This window comes from Aplysia californica, unplaced genomic scaffold (genome assembly GCF_000002075.1).
Source record: "Aplysia californica isolate F4 #8 unplaced genomic scaffold, AplCal3.0 scaffold00313, whole genome shotgun sequence".
Lineage (NCBI taxonomy): Eukaryota > Metazoa > Mollusca > Gastropoda > Aplysiida > Aplysiidae > Aplysia > Aplysia californica.
The window spans coordinates 257,266-277,320 of NW_004797583.1; the positions used below are offsets into that span (position 1 = coordinate 257,266).

General features: G+C 39.0%; 3 protein-coding genes and 1 long non-coding RNA gene across 4 annotated transcripts; all 4 read left to right on the forward strand.

Moving 5' to 3' along the window:
* Nucleotides 1-2,763: 2,763 nt before the first annotated feature.
* On the forward strand, nt 2,764-14,731 carry LOC101859341 (BLOC-1-related complex subunit 7; the record flags this gene model as incomplete). Its single annotated transcript, XM_005102096.3, is given in 5 exon segments — nt 2,764-2,925; nt 12,554-12,616; nt 13,031-13,074; nt 13,657-13,677; nt 14,409-14,731. Coding segments are annotated over 5 exon segments (318 nt in total). The 5' UTR covers nt 2,764-2,787.
* Nucleotides 6,609-7,504, forward strand: LOC101858789 (protein enabled homolog). Its single transcript, XM_013084718.2, has 2 exons — nt 6,609-6,691; nt 6,942-7,504. Exons 1-2 carry the CDS (start codon nt 6,657-6,659, stop codon nt 7,480-7,482), a joined length of 576 nt encoding a protein of 191 aa, XP_012940172.2. The 5' UTR covers nt 6,609-6,656; the 3' UTR covers nt 7,483-7,504.
* Nucleotides 7,603-9,972, forward strand: LOC118477950. Its single transcript, XM_035970719.1, has 2 exons — nt 7,603-9,512; nt 9,614-9,972. The coding sequence occupies exons 1-2, from the start codon at nt 9,218-9,220 to the stop codon at nt 9,730-9,732; spliced, it is 414 nt and encodes a 137-aa protein (XP_035826612.1). The 5' UTR covers nt 7,603-9,217; the 3' UTR covers nt 9,733-9,972.
* On the forward strand, nt 9,995-11,277 carry LOC106012281. Its single transcript, XR_001184987.2, has 3 exons — nt 9,995-10,035; nt 10,191-10,272; nt 10,543-11,277. It is a non-coding gene; the product is annotated as an uncharacterized LOC106012281 (long non-coding RNA).
* Nucleotides 14,732-20,055: the final 5,324 nt, after the last annotated feature.

Below are 20,055 nucleotides of genomic sequence, written 5' to 3' on the forward strand. Positions count from 1 at the left end.
CATCCAAAACAACAACAAAAACAAAAACAAACAAAAAACAACAACGGAAGGTTTTATTATTTTTTAAAATTTATTGATTTATTTGCTTTGTTTTTTTAAAGGGGGTTATCAAAAGGTTTGTCAACGACGAATGCGCTTTCTAATTTACGAGCACGTCACAAAAGCAAACAGTAGGCCTACGTCTTGCAGGGAGGTCTGCTGGGAAAGAGCGAGGCGCAGATTATGTTCAACACAAAAGGACTGAGTCACCCGCCTGGGGTTGTGGAAGGCCCATGGAATAATAATATATGGAAAGACGTCTTAGCTTGGAACCTGACATAAAACTTTTATTTTCCCCATGGTCTGAGCTCTCAGCACTTCTCGTGGTCACGTAGGACCTTTCCTTTCGTCGTAGATGAGAACTGTCAAAGTTCGTTTTTGTATTAAATGAGGACTTTTCAATCGCCCGGAAAGCGTCAACGTCAGAGCTGTACAATATGATTAACCCTTTCCGTACATCGTCTTTTACTATCGTATCCATAGGCCTACGACGTGGGGAACTCTGTCCCCCCACTTTCCAAAGAGGAAATTTACTCGTTAATCCGATCCGTAGCCTACGCTTTGTACAGCAGTCAGTCAAAATGATTTTTGTTTTGTTTAGAAATACTGAAAGTTTCAAAGAGATCTTCGCTCTAAAATAATTATTCTAAAATGTGAAGAATACAATCCCTGGAGTATAAAATGACCCCAGGCGTACGGACAGGATTAACATATTTATGCAAAGATTCTCCACTAATGGAAGTAGAGAATCTTTGGTATATTATGTGCATAGTGTATTTTTTGTGGGGCAGCCAAGGAAGTTATACAAAGGTTCGTGGGCGAATGTGCGCAGCCCATTTTTGTATAAAGGACTTTACCAGTCCTGGATGCGAACCTTTTGAAATAAGATACTTGGTCTTGCAAGCCCTATTGTTTCAGACCCCCACCTCCCACCCCCAATTTCTCTCTCTCTCTCTCTCTCCCCCCCCCCTCTCTCTCTCTCTCTCTCTCTCTCTCTCTCTCTCTGACAGATAGATTGACCCCCCCCCCAAAAAAAAAGGCTGCTATTAGAAAAAGAAAAGAAAAAGAAAAATAGAAATTAGCCTATTATTTTGCCTTTCTTTGGCTCCTGTTATATGGGTAGGTTCAAGTTGCACGAAGTAGCTGAAATGTATAAGTATCCACGGCTACCTATTATCCTATAGGCTATAAGACATTATCATACTACATTGTTATTTGCTCTTATTGTTATGAGTCTTTTAGCGAACATTTTGCGTTGTAGGCCCTACACATTATTTTTTAAATGAGGACAATTTTAAGACCAGGAAAGTTTTAAAACATTTTGGATTCGTCCCGATTAGGGTACGTCCAAAGTATCAGTTTGTTAGTGTCTGCCTGTAATCTACAGCTTGCACTGTATGCTTCCCGGAAGTCAAATACTACTGAGTGTTCAGGGGTCTGCTGGGGTAATAATACATCATGTAGTTTTGTAAAGTGCATTATTATAGAGAATGATGTAGAGCGTGGATATGTGCTATATAAATGCAATTATATTATTTTTTTAGATCTCTAATTCTTCTTCTTCTTCGTATTTTATTATTATTATTATTATTATTATTATTATTATTATTATTATTATTATTATTATTATTATTATTACTATTACTGTTATTATTATTATTATTATTATTATTATTATTATTATTATTATTATTATTATTATTATTATTATCATTATCATTATTATTATTATCATTATTATTATTAATATTTAACAAAGTATATTCACCCGAAAAAGGGTGTTCATGTATGATATTTCACCGAGGGCTTTTACAGCTCCAATTCCCGTCATTTTTATTAACCCTTGATCACTGCCTACCGAACGTCACACACACACACACACACACACACACACACACACACACACACACACACACGAAGGGGGGTAAAATAGCCTACGTCTTTACTGAAAGCCATGTAAAATGTAAAACACATATTTTCCGTTTGGTGATGTTGAGAAAAACTCCAATGACTTCTTAAGAGCAATATTTTAAGTAAGAACCTATATTGTTTAGTAAGAACCTATATTGTTTTGTTAACGTAAATAATTTATTAAATATACAGCCTCCTGCTGCTCTCTCCCCTTTTCGCCACCTCCTCCTCTTCCTCATTTTCCCCCGTATCCCCACCCCTTTCTTCTCCTCTCTCTCCTCTCTCTCCTCTTCCCCCCTTATTAAAATTATTAATATTAAAATCCCGAATATTAAAGATCCGAAAGGGAGGCGAAGAGCAATATGATATGCCAGTCTGGCTATTGCATGTTTGCAAATGAAAGACCCCCAATCACCTCTATTATAAACCTCCCGAAAGACTACAAAGTATGGATTTTATAGACCAAAAAGACTTCCTTCAAGAAACTCAATGCTATAGACATACTAATCTAGGTCGAAGAACAGTTCTTTTTAAAGAGTAAAACTAATTTGTATAGGTGCCTGTTCTTATCGACGTTTTCGGTGACAGAAGGCTCTTATTTCAAGCGGACAACATCGAAATAGGAATCACAACCATAATGTTAATAAAGGAAAATTCAATTAAAGAACTAACACTTCTTATATTTTCCACTAGAATAATGTCCATTCTTTACTCTAACACGAAAACTCGTACGAAATATTGGGTATCTTATTATCTTTGTTCACGTATTGGTCTTTTGGCATTGCCCCACACCTTGTAGCTGGCTGCTCAGTTTGTTCAGCTTTCTTTGTTTACAACATGGCGGCCACAAGAACTTCTGCATCGTCGAATTGGAATCAAGAAACAAAAGCAAGACTGAATGAGAAGATAACGGCCAATGTTAATGACCTTGGTTCTCTTGCTCGCCAAGTTATTCGAGGTTCTAAATCAAATGAGGTAATGTAGTATCTCTTGACTCGTGAAATCACAAATTAGTTCTAAATCTAGATTCTAGATCTAGATTCTAGATCTAGTTTCATTTCATTTCACCGTCACTCTCCTCCTTCATCGGTGAGCAGACTGTCACTACAATACTGTCAGCAGATAATACTGATATTTATTAGGTCTAGATCTAGAATCTAGATCTATGTTACATTGTCATGTGTATGTTCATTCACCATAAACACAACTTACTACAACTAACTGAAGACTGAAGAAAGTGCACAGCACCATCCATTGCCTCCGTTGGTTTAGGCCTACTGATCGTTCTTTCATTCTCTGTAAAAGTTGTGCAAACACAGTGTAGTAAGGGATTGCTTAGCAATGCCAATCGGGCTTTCCCGCGAGGCGAAAATTTGGTCCCCGTTTACGGGCGATTTTGCGGACCCGATTTTGTCAACCTCGGTCTGCTCTATTTCCGAACCAATCCGAATGAAACTCGGCAACCAATCAGAAAATAGGGCAAACTAATGATATGTGGACGTTGAAGTTCGTACACATAAATTAACCTATACTTTTGGTGTCGGGAACACTTTCGTATCATGTGCACCGAAAACTATAAGGAGTTTGAATTTCAACGCCCAGATGGTAATAGATCTATCTATCCTCTTTACTATAGTGTGCTCAAATTTGAGAGTTCTGTGTCAAGTAGTTGTTAGACCCGATCGTAAATCTACGACTACCCCCCTATCCAAAGCGGCTTCGCACGGAGACCGGCCATTTTCCCCTCACTCTCGTGGCAAATGTATGTGACCTACAAATCCCCGCATGACTATTCCGGACCCGTTCATTGGTCACTTGAAATAGGGCAATCGCGGGCGCGCGCATCCGGTTGTTTTTCTCTCTATTCCCCTGTAACATCGCAATGGGGGTATTCCGAGGCGAGGTTATCTCGTCTCGGGGTGTTCGCGTCTCAACGGGGAAAAAGAATTTTTAATTGTACGGCATGCTAGATTGAATTAACTTATCTTTTACGGTTGGCATGGTCTAAAGTCATCATAAAAAGCTTTGCAATTATTTTGTCACGCTGCCGACATATATTCTTAAAGATCCCATGTTGTGATACGATGCTATAAATAAAATGGACTCATCCCGACACCCCTTTTTCGCCAAATCGTAATATGTACACCACAATTTTAATTATAACAAAATAACTACGAAATTGGTAGTAAATCTGACTGCAGAAATGATTTCTACACTCAGAAACACATCGGGTAGCCAAGTTTCTCTCGAACACTCGGATTAGTTACCGAGATATCGTCGATTCTCTTACAGAATCTGCTACTGCGTGGTCCACTTTTTAGGAGTATTTTCCTATATGTGGGTCATCCATATTTTGCCGACCTTTACAACCCCATAACTTTTTTATTTATGAACCGATTCTCAAAATTCAAGAAGCATGATTATTAGAAATGAAAATTCTTTCTTAGGTACCAAAAAAAAAGGGGGCAAAAGGGAAAATTTAAATTTTCATTGGCATTGCTAGATTGCTGAAATTGTTTTTGAATGTTCATTAGTTCATTGTTTTGGATTTTTGGTCAAATTTAAGTTGGGGGGGGGGGGGGGGATAAGGCAAGGTCCATGCCGAGGCCAGTCGTGCGTGCTGTATGGCCTGGAACTGAGAAAGCCTAGGTGGCAGCTTTCACAAATCTTCCTGTCCAACACAATCTAAAATTGTAATGCCTCTTACAACTTCCACAGACCCTCTGCATGACTTTTTTGGTGTTATTTTTACAAAATGGTCATTAAAGAGACAATAAAAACAAGATGGTGTTGATTCCTTGTGTTTTTTTCTTGTTTTTGTTGATTTTAGTGTCACAAATGCAACAAATGAGACCCACGAAAGTTCCCTCAAAATAGCATGCACATGGATAATCTTTAAATAAAAGTCAAGACAGGTTGCAGTTGTAATTTTTTGCCATGGAAAGTGTATTAAGTTAATGTTTTAACAAGTAAAACTAAATTCAAGACGAAAAGTTAAAAAAATGTGCATTTAAAAAAAACAAATGTTTGGCACATTTTTAAAGATCACGTGTGTCTCAGATAGAGGGTTGACAAAAACACTCATCAAAGTATGAACATTTTGCATATCCAGGGTTTATTTGTGTGAATATAATGGAAAATAGGCTTAACTTTGGCATTAAAACGTCAATTTGTGGGGGAGGGGAAAAAAACCCTGTTATTTGGAAAAAAAACCGAGAGTTTGGGTCACGTGGGTCCGCATTGCGTCACGACGTAGCGCGCGCTTTCTGAAGATCATTCCTTTCTTTCACTGACCGTGGTGCCGTCAACATCGGGATTTAATACTCTTCAGTCTTCAAGGAATCGAGGTAAGCGTGTGTTTTTTGTGAGTTGGACTTAGTTTTTCTGTACGTGACTGGTTTATTTAATGGGTCTCAAGTATGTTTGTTGCGTGTGTTCGTTCACCTAGGTCTAATTTAGGAAAAAAGCACGCGGATCGCCTTTATAATCGACATTAGCTATCAGTTATCATCGTCAGCACAATCAACAGTCATCTCTGAACATTAGAATCGCAAAATGTTTTGAATTAAACATTTTAATTTAGGTTTTATTAGGTTTTAATCGACAAGCCTAACGATCGCATCGGTGTCTGTTACGATCATACCGCGTGCTACGACAAGGCGGCGAACGAACAAACAGCTCGGTCGTTCGGGAGTAAACGAACGCCACAAGATGGACGCGATATGTGAACAAACAAACAACTGGGTCTATCGGAAGTGTACGAACGATGCACTATGGACGCGATTTGTGAACGAATGCGGTTTTTGAGACTACTCGCGTTCACAGATAGAAGAGAATATTTGTTTAGCTATTAAATTTACGTGGATTCTAGAGCTAGATTTCACTCTTAGTGTTGTTGTTTTTTCTTCTCTTCTTATTTTTCTCTTTTTTGTACTTTTCTTATTCTTTTTTTGTGTCTCTCTCTCTCCGTTTTTCTTTTTTGGGGGGGGGGGGCTGTGGTTTTTATTTTGTTATTCTTCATTTTTAAGTCCTATACATGGTCTAGATCTAGATTCAGGTGTCAAAATACTATGAGATCTAGATTTTGTACTAAGTGGTCAAGTAATAGACTTGGGTAGATCAAGGCAACAGTCCTAGATATATCTAGATTTAAATTGAAAATGTTTGCGTCAAGTTTTGGAAACCAAGAATTTTTTTCTAAGCTCTCTAACTAGATTTATATGAAATGCTTTGACATGTTGCCCCTATTTTTTTAGTTTTTTAGTATTGAGACTCAAATTGCTTTTTTTGTCAGAATGGCGGAACGAATGGCTCGGTATCGAAAGAAAATGAAAGAAGAAGAGCCAGAAAAGTACGCCGAGTACTTGCGAAAGCAAAAAGAGGCTGCCAGGCGTCGACGCCAAGATCTGAGGGAAGAGCCTCTTACTAGAGCCAAGGAGATGCTACTCGAAGCACAAAGGGAGAACAGGTTAGCATTCCCATTGTTTTTTCTCTTGCCTTGTGCGGGTACATGATTTTAAAATAATTTACGATTGTTGCTCTTCCTGTGTAATTAAACGAATGTTTTTGACCTTTCTTTTATAATCTAAGATCTGGACTCAGAGATTTCGGGCCAAAAAAAGATCGGGGCTGTAACCCGTGCTGGAGGAACCCCGAGGACCCCACCAGTCCGAAAAGAAATCCATTGTGGGAAGCGGCCAAAAGACATGACTCCTGATGAGTATCGCGAGCACAGGAGGCTGTAAGTAATTGATATGTAAATGCATCTTTTTATAGCAATAATATTATTGTGTTGATCAATTGTGCATGTTAATTGAGGTACAAGAAACATATTGTAGGAAAAGACCCAAAGGCAAGAATCATGACGAGTTCCAGGAGGACAAGCGACAGTAAGTATATATGTACATTTTTTTTAATGCTCAATTTTTCAGGGAAATTGTGTTAATGTTTTAACAAATGTTTGAATACAATATATTTTTTCTTCTTCACAGACAAAGAGCAGAATCGAGAGGGAGAGAGTCGGCTCAAAAGAAAAGGTGGATCAGGGAGAAAAAGAGACAAAAGATAAAGGCCAAGCGGGATGCAGAGAGGGGCATGACCTCTCATCCACAGGCTATTTCTACACCTGTTCCACCCTCTCCACAGTGTGATGGTCCCTGCCCTCCCATCCAGACTCCTCCACAGCTTGGAGCCCAGGCTCTGCCTAATGCCCCACCGTCTCCACCTGCAGTTCCCGGACCTTCAACAGCTCCTGACCCCTCTACTCCTCCCCGAAATTTGGCACGCAAGACTCTTTATAACATAAAGAGCAAAATAAAGAAACTGCTTCGCCTGCCAACGCCTTCGGAGAGTGCTGGACTGGTGGAGGGCCTGGCAAACCCAAAAACACCAGAATTTAAGAAAGCCCTAAGGAAGCGGAACTTTCTCAAGTCGCCGCAGAAGAAGGCCCGCAGAATACTGTTCGGCAAAAAGTTAGTTTTTTCCTTTACCCATTTAATTATAGTATGTACCAATTTTGAGAAAAAAAGATAGAAGAATAAAAGACATTGCACCAGTAAGTTGGTTATTTTTTCTTTATCTTCTTATTTTTTAACAGAAAAACAAGTCCAAACTCCAGTCGGAGCATTGTCGCCACAGGTTTGGTGCGCCAGACGAGGAAGATGATAGAAAAGAAATGGCACAAGGCAGTGAAGGTAAAGCAAATAATTTGTGAGCATAGTCTACTCGTACTTTGAAATTATTCTGTACTATTTCACCCAGAGCCAGCTCACACCAAATAGCGCTTTGTCTTATTTTCCAGGATTTCTACTGTCGATTTGACATCAGCCGTACCTTGCCACATGCGAGGTATAGCACTCGGCATGGTCCCGCACGGGTGATGGTCATGTCTTTGATGGGGGCTTGGAGGCAATTCTGCCTCGAAAACAGAGAATCAAAGGTGGGATACACCCTTTTTACGACACTACGCCCCAAGAATGTGCGGAGGCTGGGCTCAGTGCCAGCAGAGACATGCTTGTGCATACTGCCTTAACATAAAGTAAGTGGTTAAGCTGTAAAATTATAATCATCAGTGTTGTGAAACATTTTCAGCTCTCTTCAATAGTGCTAGGGCATAATTTCCCTTTAAAAAAAATTTTGCAGATACAAGATAGATGCTCTGAACAGGGTGCTTTCCGCCAGTGGGGAACCTGTGCTGCCCTCAGAGGATAAGCTGCTGAGGCTTATCTGCTGCCAATTTGCGAAGACTCCAAAGGCAGACTGCATATTTGGCAAGGGATTGTTTTCTCAATTTTGTTTCAACAGCCAGTAATATTACTTTTTTTTCAGCCCACTTCAGATCATTCATACCATTAAACATCATTATTGTAAGGGTTTTCTTTGCAACTTATTTACTCTGCAGGGACTTGTGATGAGTGTGCTGACACACTGAGAGAGGTGAGGTTGTTGGTGCAGCCAATTGTGCACAAACAACTGTGTTGGAGCAAGTGGGGAAGGAGAAGGGAGGATGGCAAGCTGGACATCACGACATGTTCCGGGAGTGTGGCGTAAGTTCACAGATGTCTTTATACCATACCAGGAATATTTTGTATTTCACCCCTACCCCCTTGTCCAAGAAAGCTTATATAAGGCAGTTTACTTACAAATTAATATCTACATACTTGTATTTCAGAGATCTTCAGTGTCTCCAACAAGGGATTGACAACATGACGAAGACTGCCACATTTCGGGAACATATTTTTACTGCCCACTGGCAGCAAACGCAATACCGTGAGCTGAAGTATTCTCTGACGCCAGGTTTGTCATAAAGTTTATTTTATTCTAGCACTTTACATTAAAATTTGTACTGCCTTTGGATCTAGAACACTAGCACTAGATCTATGCTTGCTAATATTGGTCACAAACTAAAGATCATTTCAAAAGCTGTATTATATTCATTTACTGAGATTTTTTTTTAAATTTCAGGGGAAGTCCTTATGGTGGAGGATTTCGCAGAGAACAGGAAAGCGACTTTCTCTGAAGAGGTCAAGTCTGCCCACTTTGCCAAGAGGCAAATAACCCTCCACCCAATAGGGTGCTATTGGAAAGACCAGCGTGGGCAGCTCTTCCGGCACGTGCTGATGTATCTGTCTGACGACATTAAACATGATCATCATGCCGTGCAGTATTTTACTGCACATGCCTACGACATGTGGGAGAGCTGGTCAACCTGAATAGAGTTATACTCTATAGTGATGGCTGTGCTTCCCAGTATAAGGGAAAAGGATCCATGGCAGACCTCTCACTTTTCCAGGGACTGGAGGTTGAGCGGGTCTACTATGGATCCGAGCATGGAAAAGGTGAGGCTGATGGTGAGACCGGAGTCCTCTCTCAACAAGTACGCAAAGCCGTGCTGGGAGGACAGGTCAATATCCGTCATGCCAATGATCTGTTCAAGTGGGCCTCTGAGAATCTGAGTGTCAAGAAGGAATTCTCGGCACGAACTTTCTTCTTGATCTCAGACATCAGCAGAGACCGGCCTGAGACCAGCATTAAAACTCGTCGGCACCAGGAAGTTCCATCAGGTACATTGTGTGTTCTTATTGCCTATTTGATGTCTTTTATTTTGAAGTGTCAACCACAGCCTAAGTTTGTGTTGTTGATTGTTTGTTATCTGTGTTCTCAGGTCCAACGACTGGCAGACTACTTTTTAAGGAGCAGACGGCTGACATGTTTCTGCACTGCGTGCAGACGCAACTTGCCCAGCTTCTGTGTCAACTTACAGTATGTAGGTCCTTGGACTGAACACCATTTGTCCAGGTAGGTTCTAATGGTTTCAGATTTACTGTTAAATTAATGAACTGTTATTTGATGCTTTGATAGAACAAATCTTTTAAAAAAAACTTATATTCTGATTATAAACATTCTCAGACTCCATGAAAATCTCGACGAGGCTTTTATCCAGGCTCCTGTGGATGAAGGGGAGGCACAGCAGGAGGAGGAGGCACAGCAGGAGGAGGAGGAGGCACAGCAGCAGGAGGAGGAGGCACAGCAGGAGGAGGAGGAGGCACAGCAGGAGGAGGAGGCACAGCAGGAGGAGGAGGCCAGGTACTTCAGTGTTTTTTAAACATTCTATTTCAGTTGTAGTAGGCCTATACATTTAACTCAAATTTCCGCAAATAGTCCTACAAGAAAACCCGTACCAATTCTATATTATTAACATTAAATGAACTATTATTGACATCACACTCATTTTGTCTCAGAAATCAAGCCCCTGTGATTGGCTCCTTCGTTGAAGTAGTGCACAGCACACAAAGAGGGGCATCAAAAACTTTCAAGTGCCTCGTGAGTTTTTTAAACAAATTTGTCTTTTTTTTCTTCAAAACCAAGTTCTGCTATTCACACATAGATTAATAACTTTTATCAAATATATATAATATATTTTCACATTGTCCACTGTCATATATTTTATATATATTAGCCTATATGTTAATAGGCCTACTATACATATAATACCATTCACAAATTGCAATGTTGTGATAAAATATAGTGCAATGTAGCCTCTTACACTACACTAAAAGACTACTGCAATAATTTTATCTCTGTCATTTGCAGGTAGTGGCCTCTGACTTGACAAGAAGAGAAGGAGACATTGGAGTCCAGTACTTCAAAGAACACAGATCACACTATACACTTGACACAGACAACACTTACATTATAAATATTCTAGACTCCAATGTCACCTCAATATCATTATTAACACCTCCAGACATCACAGCAAGAGGACATTATTTATTTTAATTTGATTTTTTTCACTGTTTTTTATCATTTGTATAGAGCCTGTAAATAAAATGCTATGTTACTGTAGCCTACTTGTTTCTTGTGTGGAAGGGTGGGGTTGGGAGACGGGTCAAGAGTATTGTTTATTTCCTTATTTACCCACAAATGCAGCTTCTCAGTACTCAAAAGTATTCAATCTAACTCTCACAACAGTTATAAATAGATACACACAGTTATAAATAGATACACACAGTTATAAATAGATACACACAAAACATTAAGAAATACAGGGAGGTGAAAAACAAACATTTTGAACGTGTTTCGCAAAAGGAGATAATCACATTTATTTTTTACACAAGGGACATAACCCATATTTTTTTCCCTTTAAGCAAATAATTCAGATAAAAGGGCTACAGTTGTTGTTTGCATCTGCCATGGTCTTTTTATATATTGAGGTATGTATTATTCTTGTTTATGGCTGGTTTTTTGAATTTCATATCCACAATTGTATTTATGTATGCTATGCCATTTCTCAAATATTACACTGCTTGACACCATAACGGAATCGAATTTGGTGTCTGAATTGAATTTTAGGCTTGTCTTTAACCTTGATTTTCTCCTTTAACATGTGTCTGCTGTCTCTGTGATTGTGTTATTCTTATTCTGCTTAAAATAAGCTTTCCATACATATGCAATATGTCCACTTTTTGGGGTCTCTAAAACTGAGGCTGTCAGGGAAACTTGAGGCCTCTGATTTGTGAAAGCTGCCAGGTGTATGAACAGAAAGCAAGTTGATTTGACCTTGCCAGGGGCAAAGTATATAATGTCGACCAATGAGTCTGCACGTAGCGATCACGCACTCTCAGCTTTCTGTGGGAAGAGGCCACAACTGTAATTGTGTCAAAAGTCAAAAGACTGCATTCTCATTGCGCATGGCAGTGTCTAAGTACACGGTACTGACAATTCAGGGTCTTTCCACCACCACTTCAGCATCATCATTACTTCCACCACCATTTGTGTTTCAACATGTTTAATTTCATTTTGTTGTATGTTATAGTTTTTCTGTATTTAATTTAAAAAAAAAATCACTTAGCACAAAATCGACAGCCGTGGCCTCTTCCCAACGCCGCTTCCCCCAGCAAGCTGAGAGTGCGTGATCGGTACGTGCAATCTCATTGGTCGACATAGTTAACTTTGCCCCCGGCAAGGTCAACTCAACTTGGTTGTTCTGTTCTTACTAATGATGCAAGGAGGGCCAATTTAGATAGATTTAGTAACTGGATGTAGCTCACGTCTTGATTGTTATCATTATAATCGAAAAATGTTTCATAGATGCAGGAAATATTTAGGAACAAGGGTTGGAAGTCGGAACGGATGTCATGCTGGACTCAATTCAGAGTCCGAATATAATATTTGTCTAATCGGACTCGAGTCCGAATCGTCACTTCGTTTAATATATTTTAACAGCCTGCATATAATTCTTACCCCCTTTGATGTCATTGTACAAAAAATCACCAGCAGAAGTAATGATGGATGGACCAAATCTCTGTCTCCACCAAGATAATAAAAATCTCTGTGACATGAAGTTTCACAACAACTGATTACATTGAGGTTGCATTTTTGTTACTTGTTGATTGGAGCAAAACATTATTGCTTGGAGGTGTTTCACTTTATGTTATTATTCCAGTTATTGTTGCAACATTTTGAAAGACCTGGATAAATTTCTGATACATAGTTTTAGATTACGGTAGATCCAGTGCAGTGTATTGGGCCATGTTTCTCTGTTTTTAATCTCAATTTTAAAACAATTGGTACATTTTCATATTGATTGTTTGTTTCCTTCCAGTTCTTGGCACAGGCTGCAAAGAATTTTGCTTCTCAAGAAAGCTATGTCCACAATTCACATGAGGTAAGTTTTAGTGCTCATTCGTTTTGAACAAAATCCCTTCTTCCGTTGAACGCAGTACACTTAGATTTTGATTATTTTTCTGTTTGAATTTTTCTTTCTGTAGTTGTTAATAACTGCAATGGTATTTTTCTGTTACATAGACCAATAGGCTTTCTTTGTTGTGCAAGGCCTGAGCAGGACTGCCCGTCACAAAATATGGCGGAATTGTTACTGTTTTTTTTCAATTTGAGTATTATGATAGCTCAGCAGTTGATGGCCCTCTCTTGAGTGTTGAAAAGATTAACAAGATGGAAGCAAAGGTTTTCAAATCTCCGTTGGTGTTAATTTTTGCTGTGTTTAAATTCAATGTTATATAGAAGCCATGATAGGTAATAAACTATTTTAATGAATTTTATGTCTTGTTTCATTTTGCAGACTATGAGGAAAATGGATCTGATGCGTTCTCAGCTGGAATTCCAGTAGGGAAGCTTTATTCACTTTGTTTTTGTTTTAACGTCACCAGTCACCGTATTAATTAGTGTTTTGGTATTGCGTCGTAGTATCCACTTCAGTTTCTGTGCTTTTTGAATGGTTGTCATTTTACCCCGTATTTCAGGCGGTAACAAATCACCAAATGCCATTTTCTAAAAGGTAATTGATTCACAGATCTCCAGACATTATTTGGAGTACTTTTATAACAAAATGAATGGTTATCCAAAGTTTTTTGGTGTGTATTTAAATCTTTAAATCCCTTTCTTTATAGTATTACATTATAATGTATGTTTACAATTATGTGATCAAGACCAGCCACTGCAACTAATTACGCTTCTTACGCTCTTGATAAAAATTTGTATAAAGTGCCTTTCTCTCAATTCGCGCCCCTGACGGGATTTGAACCCAGGACCGTACGGTTACCTTACGAGTCTGAGAACCTAACCACTAGTACATTCCTGGAGTTTTTTTTGTATGTCTGCCTGCATAACTTATATACATCCATCTCCTTGGTGTGTCTTGTTTTTACAATCTTTTTGAAATGTCTTTTCTTCTTATTTGTTTTTCAGGCAGTCAGCCATTGCAAGAAGGTAAGTGGGAATGAGAAGATGGAAAAAGAACATGATCCTGCCTTACTGCTTAAGATGATATTAACTGTCACAGTTCTGTCACAGTGTTTTCCAGAATTCTAATGTGAACTCAGTTTGAGACATTTAGAGAAAAGTTAGAGAAAAGGAAAAAGGTAAAAAAAAAAAGAAGAGATGCACACTCTCAATGAATGTGTTCTGTTCTGCTCTTAAGATTCCTGGACAGAGTTATTCTACTGTAATGATAGTGTTTGTAACATGTTTCTCAATGGAAATTTATGTCACGATGTGGTGGAATCAGGCGCTCGTCAATTTTTGGGCTTGGGGCGTTATTGGTACCATCTTAAATATTGTTCATTTGTCTTGACTTGGATGGAAAAAATAACTGTCTATCTTGAATAGAGGTCGAGAGATTTGCGGTTGAAGGAGGTGGGGGTTGCCTGGTTTCAGATGTAAAATTAGTGAGAAAATGGCAGCCAAAGTTTGGTAACTTCTATAGCTTAAGAGTCACTGAAAACTGAGAATTGACATATTTTGAGCGATTAATCAACGTTTTTCTATAAAGTTCACATGGATATATCTTTTTATATGGACATAAAAGGTATTGAGCCAAAAACCCAAAATCCAATAAATATTGCCAAACTGGAGGAAAAATGTCTGTTTCTTATTATTTTGATGAGCACCTGATTTCACCGTAATGCCTTATATTTTATTTTATTTGATTTTCTTCCCAGCCTGAGCTACTTAGATGAGATCCAGGACCAGATCACCTCCATCAAGCACTGAGTGAACCAGTCACCATGTCAAGGGTTTGGGAATTTGGAAGTCAAAAGAGAGAAGTCTGCATACATAAATAACAGCTGTCCCGGGGAAAATGTATATTTTGATTAGTCTGTTCCTTCACCTTCACCTATCCCGTAGACTGGATGTCCGTGGGGGCGCTTTTGAAGATTTGGCCTCCAGCTTCTTCCACTCCTTCCGGTCTTCATCTTTCGTGAGTTGTCCTCCCAACTCTTCTTCGGTCTGCCTCTGCTCCTTTTTCCCTGGACGCTGCCTTGAGGATCGTCTTACCAAGGCCGGAAGAACGGGCGATGTGTCCATACCATTGCAGTTTGCGTTTCCTGACCAGAGTGAGAAGGTCAGCATATGGTCCAATTTCATTTTTGATTCATTGTTTAACTTCATCTTTTGTGATGTGATCTTTGTGTTATTTTAATATTTGTAATTTATTCTATTCACAGTTGTTGCAATATCCTCAAGAACTAATTGGAAAGTTTATATATATCTTATGTTTGCAACTTGGTTAGTGCTTGCATTTCAGTCTAGTCAAGTAGTTTTAGTACTTACAGATGCTTGAAGTTATGGAATTCTTACGGAGTTGAGTGTTGACTGTGCCAGGTCTGTGGTAGTTGTAGACTATATAATTCAATGTTTGCCAAAAGATGAAAAGTGGTCGTGATTAAAAGATTGGACAACTGTAATCCGACATACAATACTGACTTTATAATCTCAAAGAGATTATTTGCCATTGTGAAGATTTGACAAGTGCCTTTTGTACTTCCTTTGTACTGTCTAAATTTTAATTGGATTCTCTGATTGATAAAGTTTTGTAACTGTAAATCTAGTGGGTATGCTTGACTTAAGGCTGTTTCACCCAAAGAAGTTGGCTGATTTGAGGAGGGTTAAACGTTACAATAGTGATAAAGATTGTCATTCTTGCTTTTCATATACATAAGAGACAGGGCAGAATTCTCTTTCTTTTGAATATCTTCATCAGGTGTGTGAAATATAAAGTGTTTACAATTTATACATTTGTATTTTCTGACAGTGAGATGGTGAAAATGACATTTTTCTTCCTTGACTGTTGCACTTCTTTTCACTGCCATATTTATGTTGGGTGGGCATAGAAAATTGATGTGCCATTGTTTGTATTTCTTTGTTCATTAAGAGTATTTTGTTGTTTTTTCCTCTTGAAAAATCCAAGAGGAGATGAACACCATATGAACAAAGGAAGCCTCTGTTTGAGAGTTGCATCATGTGAAAGAAAGACAGGATTATTGATGAAAGTATGTCTACAGTCATTGTTATTTGTGTATATATGATTCGTTCTTGCTTGAAAGTAGTCTAACTCGGATACAACAGGACGGATGGGACTAGCAGTTTTCCCCTGTTATAAGCGAGTCTTGTTATAACCGTTATCAAGGGAAACTACTAGAGCCATTGCACCTTCAGCTTACTATGTTTATTCGATTACCACAGATCCTTTTCCAGTGGGCTGTTTTGCTGACACTGAGACGGAATTGATCAGTGACCCGTACTCTATGAGCGGGGGGGCGGGATGTATTTGAAAGTTTGCGTTTAGGCAAGCGTTCATACAAACAGGCGAAATGTCTTGGTTGAGACAAATTTTAATAATTTGACTGATCGAAAGTAAGCTCATGTGTTGCAAGATCACTGTTATATCCGAGTCTGTGCAAATTGAACTCTGTTATTGCCGGGTTCATATTATTACTTACACTTATATAGAACCCCCCCCTCCCAGGATCCCCAGGATTTGATTTATCACTGTTCTATCCAAGTTCCTGTAATAACAGAGGCTGTTATAAATGGACTTGACTGTAATCCAGTAGTCCGTAAGAGTTACAAAATCTATCCTGCATCAATAGAAATATTGCTTGGCTCCCTGATTGACGTGCTGGTATGGGTTACTCCTCCGTTTGAGGGCATTGGTGTCCAGTTGAAGTGCAGCAGGCTAATTATTTATTACTTCCGGACCTGCTAGGGCAGTAGAGAAATTGTTCCGTGAAAAGTGATGAAAATAAGTAGCTGACTTTTCAATTATTTACAGTTTAAAATCCATATACAGTTGCGAGCGCTGCAATACTCTTTCTAAAACTAAACAGTTGAAAATTAGAACCTAACTCGTTTCAGGAACCTTCTTTTGTCTAATAGTTAATGGGGCTAAGGCAGGTGAGCGTGGGCTGGATTGTCCCGTTCTGATTTAATGTTATTTGAAGCGGAAATGTTGGATATTTGCTTGGAAAAAGAAATTTGCCAGGAAAAAGAATTCCCCATTTGCAATTAATGTATAACTTTAGAGAGTGCTTCCTTTGACTGATGTGAGAGTAGTTTTTTTAGTTTTCGAAGCCCTCTGGGTTGTCTGTCTTTCAAATTGTTTCATTGTTTTCATGATCTTAATTTTATATAAATCGTTCTCATGATCAAAATGCCACTCATATTTCTGTTTGAACTGTTGTATTGTTTTGTTTTTTTTGTACTTTTTTTTTCATATTAATGCAGGAGACAGGAGAAAGTGTTAATTGTAGGATTTTTTGTGTGTTGAGACTCAGAAATGCGTGGAAGGACGGTATTGATTTTATCGGAGAACCGGGGAACAGCTACTCTATTTTAAAAAACAGGGAAAAAATTCGTTCAGGGAACAGCGAGTGTACTAAGCGAATACCTCATCTTGGTGGTATTGATCATGGTATCGATGCGGCAGCAAGACAAACTGGAACAAAGAAATCTAGTAAAATACTAGTCGCTGTTCCCCAGTCGCTGTTCCCCAGTCGCTGTTCCCCCGATAAAATGCTGTCAGCAGTCGCTGTTCTCCGGCGCAGCCATTAATATTATAATATTATAATGGAATGTGTGGAGTTGACGTATTTGCAATTAATTTTTTTCTGTGTTGGAAAAGGAAACTTAAAGAGATGAGAAGAAAAAAGGGAGTGGGGTGGGGGGAGCTCAAAATAAAAGAGGGTGTAATAAGCAGGGAGCTCGGAGTAGAAGAGTTTGTTGGGGGGGTGAGGATAGGGCTCAGAATTAAAGAGGGTGTCGCATGCATGGGGGCTGTGGGGTGGGGTGGGGGGAGGGGGGCTGCTCATAATAAAAGATAGTAGGCCTATCATATATACAAGTAGAGGAAAATAGTATAATGAAATGAATGAAGGGTGAATGTAAGGACTTAGGTATTTCATATCCTTGTAGATACATGACTGGTCAAGCCAATGTGCAATATTATTGTGAAGGAAATGCGCGGTATATGCTGTCTCATTACTATAAGTTTATCACATTGTCAGTGTAAATGGTATTTTTTCTGATGATGGGTGCACAGCCACGTGAAATATGTGACGCATCATGGCGAAATCAGACACTCGTCAAAATTATGAAATCGAAGAAAACGGCATTTTTTTTTGCCAGTTTGGCAATTTTTATTGAATTTTTGTTTTTTGGCTCAACACCTTTTCTGTCCATTTAAAAACACGTTTCGGTGTGGATTAAAGGTTAAAGCTCACAACGTGTAAATTTTCAGATTCCAAGGACTCTTAAGCTATGGAAGTTGCCAAACTTTGGCAACTATTTTCTTGCAAATTTACCTCTGAAACCAAGCAGCCCCCCCTCTTTGTTCTATCTCAAATATCTCGACTCTTATTCAAGATTAATGGATACTTTTTTTCAAGACAACAGAACAAACTTTAAGATGAAACCAATACCTCCACATGCCCAAAAATTGACGAGCGCCTGATTCCACCGCGTCGTGACACAAATGATTTTTAAGATGATGGTTGCACAGCCACAAGAAATATGTTGCGATGCGAGACTGATCACCTGTGACTGCTGTATGGACTTCCTTGTGCGTCTAAAACCCGTGCTGAGATATTTGTTTTGTATGAAGTGGGTCTTAATTGGTCACTTTTAAGCTCAAGGGAGATATCCCGAAAAATGCTGTTTGGTGAAAATCGAAGGTAAAGTTTTTTCCCCTTGTTCAGTTTCTTTAAAAAAAAGACAAGGAGAGTTTTCTCTATAACTATAACGAAAAAAATATACACACCAACGAAACCAAGCTTCTCCTATAGTATAGGTAGGGCAATGCCCACTTTTGGTGTTGGTCAAGATTTCTGGAAACCCCCGAAATCTGGGTTAGCCCGCTTGTCCTGAAAAGCAACCAGTTATAAAGTGACATTCCATCTTTAGTACACAGTGTATGGGCTACTGGAGCAGTGGTGTTGTACGTGCGGGGCTGAGATGCAAAAAAGCCGCTTCATCCAATTTAGCACTTTTGAGGAATTCAGCTTTTTTAAAATGCTGCTATACGCAGGAACATGCGTAAAAAAAGAAGGTTGTTTTGTCGGCTTTTTTGAAGTATGTGTTGGGTTTTGGCCGAAAACACTCCATGCATCTGATAGCCTGTAACAACGTGCATTTCTAAGCTAAAAATCTCGTTTTTGTCCAAAATGTCGCTTAGTGGGTTCTGCATACCACCCCCTCACATGTACATGAAGGTACCTAAAGTTATTTCTGTTACTGTACTGTACTTTAATGAAAGGATAATTTGTTCATGGCTGCTTGGCCCTTACAGATAAATGTGAGGATAATAAAAAAGTTTTTCAAGACAAATGACAACTGATTTGTTTTTGTCTCTCCTCTGTGGTCTTTAATTTTTGTTTCAGCTGCAAGTTTTCTAATTTATTTAGCTTTTTAGGAAAATATATGGATTGAAAATAGTGTGTTTCTCTGCAACCCCCCCCCCCCCCAACTTTCTCTGAGCAACATCAATAGGCCTATTTTCTGAGCTCTTGTCCAAGAAGCACAAAATGTGAGCATTTTGTATTGGCATTAAGTACAGTCGGACTTGCTCTAACTCTAACGGCCAGTCTATGGGAGACACATTGGCATGGAAGGAACATAGCTCTCTCTCTATATATATATAAATTCCACAACATCATGCCCAAACTGGGTCCATAAACACCTTTGGGCCTCAGAACTCCAGAAGAGACAAAGTCAATTTTACTCGCTTACGTATCGGACACACCTCCCTGACACATAAATACCTCCTTCAGGGATATGAGAAACCGTTCTGGCGACTCAGATTTCTCCATTAGACACATAACAGAATGTCCAGACTTTGGAGAGACCCGAGGGAAATACATGTATGTATTTTAAAATGCAAAAAATTGCAAGATCTCCGAGATTGATCCCAACAGAATTCTCGATTTTATAAAGGCCATTGGCCTTTACAGTAAATTGTAAGTACTGTAGTTTTAATCTGAAGTAAACTGTCATTTTTAGATAGAATATTTTACCACAAACTTCTAACATATTAATTGAATCATTGACCTAAACCAAGCCATGCTGTGAACTGCTATGGAAGCAAGCATCTTGTGTTTTGCGTGCTCATATAAAATGACCTGATGCAGTTGCGAGCGCGGTAAAAAAACCTCTTACTAAACTAAACTCGTGGGGGACGCTGACCAAGATGGCCCAAAACAGACAGAGCTGGAGATCCTTTGTTGCTGCCCTAAACGCCAGATGGCGTAACGGGTAGTAAGTAAGTAAACTAAACTAAACTAACTCTAACGGCCACCTGTACAAACAGTCTGC

What these genes read in the sequence shown, in the direction of transcription:
- LOC101858789 (XM_013084718.2), top strand. Translation starts at nt 6,657, where the DNA reads ATGACTCCTGATGAGTATCGCGAGCACAGGAGGCT. An exon ending in TATCGCGAGCACAGGAGGCT is followed by an intron (nt 6,692 to 6,941) that starts GTAAGTAATTGA and finishes TCTTCTTCACAG; the next exon opens with ACAAAGAGCAGAATCGAGAG.
- LOC118477950 (XM_035970719.1), top strand. Translation starts at nt 9,218, where the DNA reads ATGGCAGACCTCTCACTTTTCCAGGGACTGGAGGTTGAGCGGGTCTAC. An exon ending in GCACCAGGAAGTTCCATCAG is followed by an intron (nt 9,513 to 9,613) that starts GTACATTGTGTG and finishes CTGTGTTCTCAG; the next exon opens with GTCCAACGACTGGCAGACTA.